The 12,456-nt window shown below is 42.3% G+C and overlaps 1 protein-coding gene across 2 annotated transcripts in view; it reads left to right on the top strand.

Annotated features, from left to right (window-relative positions):
- Positions 1-12,456, top strand: part of HMG20B (high mobility group 20B) — a 448,306-nt gene that overhangs the window by 416,577 nt on the left and 19,273 nt on the right. Inside the window, exons 10-11 of one of the 2 annotated variants that reach the window (XM_044306272.1) lie at positions 1,853-1,905; positions 2,942-3,001. The exons of the other annotated variant lie outside the window; for it this stretch is intronic. Of the exons in view, the coding sequence (XP_044162207.1) occupies positions 1,853-1,905; positions 2,942-2,985 (97 nt within the window). The 3' untranslated portion in view covers positions 2,986-3,001. Of the gene's footprint in view, positions 1-1,852; positions 1,906-2,941; positions 3,002-12,456 lie in introns of those variants that run through there. 2 annotated transcript variants of the gene reach the window in all.

The following is a 12,456-nucleotide window of genomic DNA, read 5'->3' as shown; positions in this document are numbered from 1 at the left end:
TAGGAATAATGACAAGCTGCAGTTCAATGTGTCTGCAACATTGTATCAACACATATGCGTATGGTGTCCAAAGTTCAAAGCAATGTAGCTATTCAAAGTTGCGATAAATATCAGAAAGGTACTGATGCATACAGCGGCGTCCCGCTGTGTTTGAAAGCGATCGCTACAGGATCAGTGTAATCTTACCCGGCGGTTCTTCTAGCTGGACAACAAGCCCTCGACTCGGCACACTTGACTTGTAAAATCCTGGTCTCAAGGGCTGCTGCTTTGGATTTGAATTATGGCGCCACTTGGGTTTGTTTGTTCCACGTGTTCTTGGCGTCTCTAGTATCGCAGTTAATGGATGTAATGAATCCCTTTCGTACGGCAATGTCCAGGCCACCGGAGTTACACAGTCCTTTCTTTCTTTAAGGGGGGATTCGCACCAGACGCGTTTCGGGGATTTGAAATATTGACCCCTTCCTCAGTGGTTAGTATCACTGTTATCCTTCTGTTATCCCATTTTTATAGTGGTTAGAGCATGTGTGAAAGACTGGTCTGGAATATCAATTTTTCAAAGATTGGGATCCAAATGTGTTACTTTTCAACTTAAAACTAAACATGTTATTGAATGTTATACTTACAATAAAATAATATAAAATACTTATATATAATTGATCACCAACTTCCTTGGAATCGGATAGTCGAAAAAAACGCACCGGTATCGCATGCGGTTTCAATGCGTCTCCGGTGCGTTTTCTCCAAAAATTCGATATTTCCAAGGATTTTATCTAAAGAATTCATTTGGTAATCTTCTATGGTAGATCTAAAACTTAAAATCCTTAAAACATTTAAGATTCATCAAAAACTTCAAATGGGCATTATTTCAAACATCTAGATAGTCATATATGGGGATCTTCATATATCGAATCTCTATGTCTTCTTCGTTATAAAATTTCAAAAAACGCACCGATATCGCATGCGTTTTGTAGATGCGTTTTCGGTGCGTTTTTTTAATAAAAAATGAATTTTTAAGGCCCTTCAACAGGTTTCCTCAAGACAGTTCATATCTAATTCTTTTAAACATAAAATCAGCAAAGACACTGACTTAAATAACATTAAAAACGTTAAAAGCACATTGAAGGCAGATTTTTTTTTTTTTCTCTCTCTCTCAGCCATAGTAGAGTAATAGGGTGGAGGCCAAATGAAGAGGAAAAACTGGACCTATTTGAAATATAGTCCAGTTAATCATCGGCAGATGGCGTCCACCCTATAGGAAACCAAATAATTCGAAGTCTGCATTCAATCCCAACGGTTGTAAGGTGTTAAGTTCATAGATCCGTTTTGTTTCTAACCGTGACATTTTTTCTATGTGGTTTCCACCTCTCCAATCCTTCTGTACCCTATCAATGGCTGTGAATCTCAGCCCCGAAGGGTCTTGATTGTGTACTGTTTTAAAATGGGATAACGAATGAGTTTCAAATCCCTTCTTTATATTACTGATATGTTCTGCAATGCGCTTTTTAAGTGTTCTTTTAGTTCTCCCTACATATTGGAGCCCACATGGGCATTCAATCACATATATCACATTTTCCGTGCTACAAGTAAGGAATTCATCAATTTTATGGCTATAATTATTTGTGATTGATATAACCTCAGTTGTTTTTTTGGGGAACGAAGTAATTTTACAGTTGTTGCATCTCCCGCAACGGAAAAAACCTTGAATGTTTGCCCAAGATTGGACCGTGGTGGAACAAGTAGTCTTTTTCTGAATAGTAGGGGCTATTTTAATGTTTAGGTTGGGAGCCTTAGTAAATACAATTTTCGGTTTAGACGGTATTATAGTATTTAATATTTTGTCTTTTTTCAGCAGATGCCAATGTTTATGGATAATGGATCGAACCTTCCCAAAATCTCGATTAAAGGGTAAAATTAAACGTAAACTGGAGTCTGTAGTTTCAATTTTCATAACTTTTTTTTCCTCAAAAGATTCTTGCCTATCCATCTCTTTTACTTTATTAAAGGCGGCATCTAGAATTTCTATGGGATATTTTTTATCCAGAAATTGGTCAGTCATAATTTTGGCTTCTTTTTTTAAAATCCTCATCCTGTGTGCAATTACGTTTTGCTCTCCTCAATTGTCCTTGTGGAATGTTAACCAATTGGGGAGATGGCAGCTGTTAAATAAAATATAACTGTTGCAGGCCGTGGGTTTAACAAAAGTTGTGCATTGTAGTTTCCCGTCTTGATTAGAAAATTTTAGATCTAAAAATTCTAATGAGGTTTTGCTTGTGTTTCCTGTAAAGGACAGATTCCACTCATTGTTATTAATATTATTTAAAAATTGATTTAGAGAGAGAGAAAAAAAAAATCAGCCTTCAATGTGCTTTTAACGTTTTTAATGTTCTTTAAGTCAGTGTCTTTGCTGATTTTATGTTTAAAAGAATTAGATATGAACTGTCTTGAGGAAACCTGTTGAAGGGCCTTAAAAATTCATTTTTTTATTAAAAAAACGCACCGAAAACGCATCTACAAAACGCATGCGATATCGGTGCGTTTTTTGAAATTTTATAACGAAGAAGACATAGAGATTCGATATATGAAGATCCCCATATATGACTATCTAGATATTTGAAATAATGCCCATTTGAAGTTTTTGATGAATCTTAAATGTTTTAAGGATTTTAAATTTTAGATCTACCATAGAAGATTACCAAATGAATTCTTTAGATAAAATCCTTGGAAATATCGAATTTTTGGAGAAAACGCACCGGAGACGCATTGAAACCACATGCGATACCGGTGCGTTTTTTCGACTATCCGATTCCAAGGAAGTTGGTGATCAATTATATATAAGTATTTTATATTATTTTATTGTAAGTATAACATTCAATAACATGTTTAGTTTTAAGTTGAAAAGTAACACATTTGGATCCTAATCTTTGAAAAATTGATATTCCAGACCAGTCTTTCACACATGCTCTAACCACTATAAAAATGGGATAACAGAAGGGGGATATTAACCACTGAGGAAGGGGTCAATATTTCAAATCCCCGAAACGCGTCTGGTGCGAATCCCCCCTTAAAGAAAGAAAGGACTGTGTAACTCCGGTGGCCTGGACATTGCCGTACGAAAGGGATTTATTACATCCATTGACTGCGATACTAGAGACGCCAAGAACACGTGGAACAAACAAACCCAAGTGGCGCCATAATTCAAATCCAAAGCAGCAGCCCTTGAGACCGGGATTTTACAAGTCAAGTGTGCCGAGTCGAGGGCTTGTTGTCCAGCTAGAAGAACCGCCGGGTAAGATTACACTGATCCTGTAGCGATCGCTTTCAAACACAGCGGGACGCCGCTGTATGCATCAGTACCTTTCTGATATTTATCGCAACTTTGAATAGCTACATTGCTTTGAACTTTGGACACCATACGCATATGTGTTGATACAATGTTGCAGACACATTGAACTGCAGCTTGTCATTATTCCTAACAGGAGAACTTTCTGCTCAGTCATAGACTGAAGTTTACAAGAGACTGGTTATATTATGGAACTATTAATGAAAGTGCCTATATGAGTGGAAAAATAACGGAATAATTTATACATTTTGGGATCTATATTTATGTTGGTCATTATTTAATATAAATTTTAATATTATTATAGGATTGATATTTTGTTTAATATAAATTTTAACATCACTATAGGACTGATATCTTGTTTTATCTGCTGCTGTATCAAATTGTATTGTATTTTTTATATATATACATCATTGTTTAATAAAGATCCCTTTACTTAAGAGAGTGCCCCACTTCCACTTTTATATTTAAACTTAGCAATAGATGCCAAGCTATCTGGGTTGTTACTGAAACAGTCTACCTCAAAAGCAGGACCTCAAATCTTAGTAGATGAAGACTTAGAGTTTAATAAAGGAAAAATTTCCTATAATTCTTATTCAGCCTCCTCTGAAGATGACTCAGGACGGCCAATGTGTACTATAGAGGAGACTGAATCCCTTTTGAAAACAATATGTGCTACCATTAATATTGAAGAAGTCATGGAGATGCATTCAGTTCGGGATCAGTTCTTCAGAGGTCTTGGGGGTAAGAAGAGAAGAGTCTTCCTTCTACATGAGAGTATTAAAAATGAATCACTAATGAATGGAAAGATCCTGAAAAGGGTGGGATATCAAAAATGTTCAACAGGAAATATCTACTTGATGAACAATCTAGTTTATGGGATAAGACCCCTGTAACAGCCGCTGCTGTGCTCCGCTGTTCCCCTGCTTACCGCTGCGGTCCTGGGCGCTGTGTTCAGCGGTGATCTGCTGCCAGTGCTTCCCCCATTCACTGCTGCAGCTCTGTACTTGTAGGTACTGTTTGTTCTGGGATCCGCTCCAGTTTCTTTTTATCCCTGGCCACAGCATGTTCCCTGCATCACTTCCTTAAGGGCCAGCACACGTCACTTTCTGTGCTTTATGGGTTAGATCATATGACCTCACTGACCAATCATATCCCTCTTGCACATATATAAGTGGACCAGCCCACTTCCCAGATGCCTCAGTGTCAAGGTTCCAGCGTCCTGAAAAGGTTGCTGATATCTCTGCTTGTGTTCCTGCTTACCTGACCTGTGCTTGTGTTCCTGGACTCTGCTACCTGCTTGATCCCTGCCTGCTTGCCTGGACTTTCCTGTTGCAGACTCAGATTGCCTGACCTGTGCCACCTTCCCTGACCTATTGTTTGATTTTGCTTATGCCTTATCCTTTTGGTCCTGCACTGTTGCTCCTGGTTACGATTCGGCCTGCTGACTTTGTATTTACCGCTAGTACCTTGCTCTGGTAGTCCCTGGTCCATCTGGATCAGCTGCCCCGTGTGCCATCCTCCTCAAGAGGTAGCGACCTGGTTTTCCCCTCGGGAAAGTCTATCGCCACCATCAGGGGTACTGTGAAGAACGAGGGGTTCACTTAGACAACACCCGTAGGACATGTGGCACAGTGGGTTCACAGCCTCTGGTTCGTGACAACCGCCTAGAGTGGACGCGCCGGTGGCAAGGATCTAAAAAAAATAATAATCCTCATTGCCATTTAAAGATGTAGAGAGCCCAATGGACAAGAAGTGTTAATCCATCCTTAAAAAATCCTGGGAAGCAAATACAGCTATATTAAGACCAGATTTGCTGTGACTTATACAGCAAGGATTCTATCTCTTTGCTTATTTCAGCTGGAAGAACACCTTACTTCGGGTATTCCAAGACAGGACATTCTTGCATCCTTACCAGTGTTGAAACAAGCCTCAAACTTAATCACTGACGCCTCAGCAGATGTGGTCCAATGCAGCCCGGAAAACATTCTGGTTAAGATCCTGGTCTTGGGGCACATCAGCATCCAAAAACAGGTTATGTAGCATTCTCTGTGAAGGTGACAGACTATTTGGACCAGTACTAGATAACACTCTGTAAAAAGCTTTAGACCGAAAAAAGTGGTTTCCAATGGAGTCAAGATATTTTCACCAACGACGTTCCTTTAGTCTGCAGAGTCGTGAACCTGACCAAAAGAAGAAAGATGTTACTTCGGCTGGCAACAGTTAAAAGGAAGAGGTACAGGTTTCCTATTCAACCAGGACAAGTCCATTAGACAACCTAACCAATTATACCAGATGTCAGGTGGGAAGAAGATAAAAAAAAAAATACATGTCTGCTTGGGAGAAAATATCCTCTTCCGCTTGGATTCTGTCGGTGATTCAGTCTGGATACAAAATAGAATTCGAAGCCCTTCCACCAGAGAGATAAATTTTGAACCTTAAGACCTTAATACAGGAAAAACGGCAGCTTTTGGAGGCCCAAATTATACCTGATACAGGTTCCGACAAAGCAAGGGGGAAAGAGGTTTTATTCTCCTGTCTTCCTGGTGAAGAATCCAAGTGGAGCCCACAGAGCAATAGGTAACTTAAAGCACCTGAACAAATATGTTACAAGTAATTCAAGATGGAAACAATCAGATCAACAATAAATCTACTTAAACAAGACTGTCAGATGGTAACTTTAGATTTAGTAGTGATTATTATCACATTCCGATTCACAATGAACATCAGAAGTATGTAAGAATAGCTATCTTTGTGCAAAAGAGTCTATATCATCTGCAGTTTCAGGCACTTCCCTTCAGCCACTTCTCAGCTATAAGGATTTTTACAAAGATAATAGGGAAGTCTCAAGTAATCTTCACCGGCAAGAAATAAAATTCATCCCTTACCTCACCGACTTCTTACTAGCAGCCCAAACAGAACAGGTACTGTGAACCAGATAGACATAGTAAAAAAGTCCCTGGAGTCATTAGCATGGTTGATAAATGCAGAGAAATCAGACCTCTGCACAAGCAAACAGAATAACCTTTTAGGAATCGGACTGGATTCTCATCTTATGACATTTTTTCTACCACAGGAAAAGAAACAAGCTCTGGTAGAAAGGGTAAAACTGTTTCTACAGGCAAGAAAGGTTTCTGTCAGAGATATCATGATGATTCTAGGTCTACTGACTGCAACCATCCTGGCATCAGGTGGGCACAGGCTCATGTCAGAGTTCTACAGTCTCTTTTCTGCTGTCATCGTGGGACAAGAGTCAGTTATCTCTGGAAAAGAAGGTGATTCTTCCTCAAACTGTAAAAAAACTTCCTGTGGTGGTGGTTGATACAGAAGAACTTGAGCCAGGGAGTTTCATGGCGTCAAACAAATCAGATGGTTATAACCACAGATGCAAGCGGGTCAGGATGGGCAGCCTATTGTGCACATCAGATTATTCAGGGCACCTGTAATCAGAACATGGCATGGTCATCTTCAAACATAAGATAACTGGCAGCAGTCTTGAAAGCTCTAAATGTTTTCCTTCTAAGTATTCAGAATCAAAACATACAAATCCTGTCAGACAACGTGAAAATAATCACCTATATCAATAAGCAGGGAGGAACAAGGAGCAAGATGCTGTCCTCTGTGGTAGCTCAGATCTTTAAGTTGGTGGAAAGACCTTTTATTGTCAATATCAGCAGTTCACTTTAACAGAGAACAGAATCTCCTAGTGGACTTCTTGAGCAGACCGACCCTGCGGGAGGCAGAATGGTCTCTGAACAAAACTATGTTTAGCCAGATATGCAAACGGTGGGGGATTCCAATACTGGATCTTTTTGTGTCAAAAATCAACAAGAAAGTACATCGTTTCTGTTCCCTATCGCATCAGGACAATCAGATCATGGTGGATGCCTTTTCAGCCCCTTGGCCAAAGGGCCTCTTGTATGCCTCTCCTTCACTGTCTCTCATTCCAAGAACATTAACAAAGGTAGCAGAACAGCCACGTGATTCAAGTGGCCCTGTATTGGGCCAGGAGAGCTTGGTTTCTGTTTCTTCTTCCACTGTCGAAAGTAAACTGTTGGAGTCTCCCTCAGGTACCAGATCTGTTACTCAAAGGCCCCCTGCTTGGATTCTAAACAAGTCATCCTGAGGGGGAAGGGCCTTTCTGATTATGTTATTACTTCTCTATTAAAGAGTAGAAAGCCTTTAACATCTAAGATCTATATTGGAAATTGTAAAGCTTTTCTTCATTTTTCAGAAAAATGTTCCTTTGGATTTCCTACAAAAAGACCGGAATAGTGAACTGAATACATTAAAAGTCCAGATAGCTGCCCTCACAGCATTTTTAGGGTTTAAAGCGGCAGAAGTAGACTTAGTTAAATGGATCTTGAAAGGGGCAAGCAGAAACAGAACATCCTTTCACTTAGGAGCTCAATCCTATCAGTGTTATAAGATCATCCCTTTGAACCTATTGGTGAGATTTTCTTTAAGTGACTTTCTCAAAAAAACAGCTTTCTTTGTTGCCATCACTACACCTAGATGAATAGGAGAAATCTAAGCTTTCTATTGTAAGCCTCCTTACGTAACCATCCTGGAAGTCTGAATTATTTTAAAACGCTCCCCTTTTTACCAAAATTATTCTTAATATTTGATTGACAACAGGTGGTTTCGCTACCTTCCTTTTATGCTCAAGTCCTCTTCAAAAGAATAAAAATTCCACAATCTAGATGTCCGAGATGTGTTCCGCAATACCTGTAGGCCATAGAGGACTTCAGAAAGTCAGATAGTTTGTTTGTTCAATTTCGGGGTCTGAATAAAGGTCAAGCGGGAAGCAAGATGACCATTGCTTGTTGGATTAAAATGGCTATTACTATCGCTTATTCTACAAATGATGTCAGAATACTGGAAGGCTCATTTAGCAAGGGCAGTGTCGACTTCCTGGGCAGAGGGAGCCTCAGCATCCTTAGAGCAAAGCTGCAACTTGGGCTAGCCCTTCTATCTTTTTTAGCCACTGTAAATTAGACGTGACTTCTAATATGGACTTGTCTTTTGGATGTTGTTAGGTATTATCTTCAGCAGTCCCACCCGAGTAGATACATTTCTCTTAAAATCCTCTAGCTGCTGCAGTTGAGGAGGTGTATAGAAAATATGAAAATTACTCTTACTGGTAATTGGATTTTCCATATAGCCTCCACAACGACACTGGTATTTCCCACCCTCTTTGTTTTGTGATATTGCCTGGATGGTGTAAATTTTGGTTGCAATATGTATTGTGGCAATGTGAACATTGAGGTGTGCAGTAAAGTTCTGGGAAACATGATAAAAGGGGTGTTTGCACCAGGAGCGTGTCACCAAGGGGCCTGGCCTTGGTGATGTAAAAGCCCTAGTCCAGGTATCCACTAAAGTAGATGGGGGATACCATATAGATAGTGTAGCTGGTTCAGCTATTTCAGGGCGGGCTTTTACTGGGAACAGGCAATGTGTTGAGTGGGTGCCTGTTCCCCATGCTCCAGTCTGGGACTTAGGACCTGCTCACATCCAGGGATTACATTTAATCTGGTTTCTGCAATTGGGTGTGTCTCACTCCGGAGAGTGTGCAGACAGATGCTTTGAATAGCCTGAAGTTTGGGGGACATAGCGACGCCTAGAGAACGAGGGTTGCACGGCCAGAGTTGGGAGGGCTACTGGGCCACACTCCCCCAAAAGGTACTGGAATTGCCAAGGCCTGGAGGCTGCTGTATTGAGGTTGGCTGAGGAAAGCCGCATATGATGTCCATGTGTGATCTTTACAAGTGAGGTGGGGATGTATTTTGTTTAGGTAGCGCCTAGATGGGCAGGAGTTTTTCTTTATGCCGTGTGCCACAATAAATGCACAGTTTGGACATGAAAATCCGTTGTCTAGGGAGATATCAGTGCGTGTGACCCCCTGAAAAGAGACGATCCCTTACAATTGGTGTAGGATGCGGGCAAGTTGTCCATGAGAGAAGGGCAACGGTCGGTTGCTAGGGGCAACAATGAAACTCCAGGTGCTGCTAAAAGCAGTTTTTTGCTGTGTGTGGAGTTAAAGGGCCGGAAGCTTTTTTTTTTTTTTTTCCAGTGGAGCACGTGCTGCTCATAAGAGTGTGGACTATTTTGCTGTGGTGCAAGTAAAACTGCAGTGAGTTAAAGGGCCAGTAGCCCAGCAAAAGTGGACTTGTGGCTGAAAGTATTTCCTGCTACCATGGGTCTCTGGAAGAGTACGTCCGGCGGTGCTGGCGCATACAGCAGGCAGAAGAAATGGCCATAGCGATTGGCTACACTAAAAATGAATTGGCGAAATTTGAATCAGATCTTTCCTGTAATTAATTATGTGACAGACCCAGTGACAGTGAGCCTGCGGCAGGGGATACCTGCTGGGACGGTGAGTGATAAACCACTAAAGCGAGGAACTGTCTCGGAAGTGTGTGACATTGGAGAAAACACAGGGTCTGAACAGGCGGGTAAGCCTGTTGCAGTTGCTCCATCGCAGGACTTTGCAGGGGAGAAGGTTGTTGTGTTGCCCAAAATGCCCGTGACCAAGGCTAGGCATGGGGTGGTGAAAATTAGAGACCCTATGATGGCCCGGGTAAGAGGTAGCACAATATGGAAACCTGAGATTAATAAAGTTATAAATATGCTGGACAGACCTGCGGTTAATGAGGACTGTCCGGTAGTTCTCACTGAGTGTGAGGCTATAGTGACAGCTGGGACTGATGGTCTTGCTGCCGTAATTTTGCCTGTACATGAGAGAAGGTTGTTTCCTGATTTGTGAGGTAAAAACACTTCTGCGGTCGGTCACGTATCTCCCACAAAACTGATACCTAGCCCTTTAAAGGAAGGGACCATTAGAAACAGAGGAGCAGAGAAGGTGGAAAGTGATGGTACCATGTTTGCCGAAATGCATAGTGAGAATAGGAAGTCATGTGAAATATGTGATAATGATGACATGCTTTCTCTGCTGCAGGGTGTCGTCAGGGGAATAGTGCCCCCTGCAGGGAAAATTATAAAAGATGCAGAAGTGTTTAGAAGTGTTGAGAGCACGGAGTTGAGTGAACCCACTGTAGTGAATGTGTAGGAAACTGTGGCAATGTTGAGGGGTGTACCCCACGAGCCAGAGGTGGATATGCAGTCTCCACAGGTTTCTACAATTAATAAAATGTCCCAAGTAGAGATTAGCTCATCGGTGCCCCTAGAGGTTAGCGTTCATAATTACATTACCATTATATGTGACGCATGTGCTGTGACTGATAGCAACTCAGAGAGGGAGGCTGTCATGTTAAGACCCTGCAAAACTAAGGTGGTTACTAGTAGCGACCAGATGACAGTTATACCTGACATGACGAGAGCTGAGTGGGGAGATGGCAGCTTATTGTCTGAGACCCATACCCAGGCAGGGGTAGATGACCTGACAGGTCAGTACAGCTACAAACTTGAAGATATTTTCACTCGCTTTGCACAGTCCCTAGATACACTAGAGAAGGGACTAGCAGTCCTCGCAGAGCAACTGCAGAAAGCTCCAGAGGAGTCACAGGAAGAGACTCAGAAAAAGATGAATGAACTGAATGATCTAGAGTCACAAATAGAAGCTGAAATTCTCCAACTTCAAGAACAACTTGCAGCTTCTGAGTGATCCAGACGTCATGCAGAGCAGGAAAGGGATGAGGGCCTCAGAAAATTCTACTCCCTTGCAGGAGAAAAGAGATTTAGAAGCCAGGAAGGCTCAACTTGATCAAGAGTTGCGTGATCGGATGGTGGACCTGGACCACCAGAGACAAACTGTGTCTAGATTGGAGAAGAAACAGAAGAGGTTTGATCAGCTCCTGATTGAAGAGAGGTGCATATCGGCTCCATATACTGAGGAACGTGACCAAGCAGAGGCTAATGCTCAGGAGAAGGAGACCAGGGCCCTCTCCTTGGCTAGAGCCCTTGAAAAAGTGCATGACGAGCAAGATAAATTTGAGAGGCAGAACAGGCAACTCAGAGCAGGGATGGAAAATCTCATGAGCTTAAAAGATGACGTCAGGAAGAACGTCTATGAGTTGGAGAAATCTAAGTGTGCTCTCGGGCAGCAGGTGGAAGGTGAGAAACCTGAAGAGGAGAGTCCTCTGAAAGACGTCAAGAAGTCTAAGCCAGAGCCTGTTAAGAATGGGACTGGAGATGGTGGCGCCGGCCGAGGCAGAGAAGATGGAAGATGTATCTGCTGAACCAGTTGATGGGGATGATGTGGATGCAGAAGACAAAAGACTCTTGGCAGTGTGTGGCCAGGACCTGGTCATGAAAGACAATTCCTCTGCTGCCAATGCCCTCTAGAAAGCCAGCAGTCTGCTGGGGAAGAAATACGGGGAGACGGACGACCAGGTATGAGGATCCTGTCTACTACGATGGACTGGCTCTCCTAAATCCTGCCCGAAAGGAGAATATCCTGGGTGAGCCTATGGAGAAAATACCAGAAGACGAGTCTAGTGAAGACCCTGGTGTCCCCAGTACCTCCAACCTTGATGAGAAAGAGGAAAAGGGGTTCAGATTGGAGGTATATGATGTTGTGTCTGAGAAGGATGAGAAAGTGGGGAGAGTCACCACTGAAGAAGTAGAAGACTCTGAAATTGAAGCCAAACCTGAGGTAACCCCTGTGGGGACTAAAGAAAAAAGAGGTGCTATCTGGTGATAGAATAAAGAAACAAAGTGAGTGTGAACACCAGGTGACATTAGAGTGGGTGAAGGGTGGTTTAAAACTGACCAGCTGGATCTCCACCAAAAGGAGGAGGCGGGAACTCCCCGTGGAAAATGCGGCTGTAAAGGTTGAGGAAGTTAAAGGTTATTGGCCTAAAAAGAAATCTAGAAAAGAAGCAAGCCAGAAAGCTAAGTTCTCCAGCAAGGCAGAGACGGAGGAGGCCCTTAGACACTGTAGTCTAGGTAGGAAGGCAGTGTTTATGACAAACCAATCTCTGATGGCCTGGGTCTGGCAAAATAAAGGGAAGCCTGCAACGCTGGCCATCTCCTCCAGGGGGAACGTTGAGACGGAAGATGGCAGTATAATGCGGATGCCAGGGGCGTCGCTAGGTTAAAACATTCGGGGCCTGGGCCCCGGATGTTTTGTCCCATGCCCCGAATGTCCTGCCTGCCTG

This window comes from Bufo gargarizans, chromosome 1 (assembly GCF_014858855.1).
Source record: "Bufo gargarizans isolate SCDJY-AF-19 chromosome 1, ASM1485885v1, whole genome shotgun sequence".
In the NCBI taxonomy this organism is placed as follows: Eukaryota; Metazoa; Chordata; class Amphibia; order Anura; family Bufonidae; genus Bufo; species Bufo gargarizans.
The sequence above is the reverse complement of the archived record's forward strand: the minus strand, read 5'-3'. Positions and strand labels throughout refer to the sequence as shown.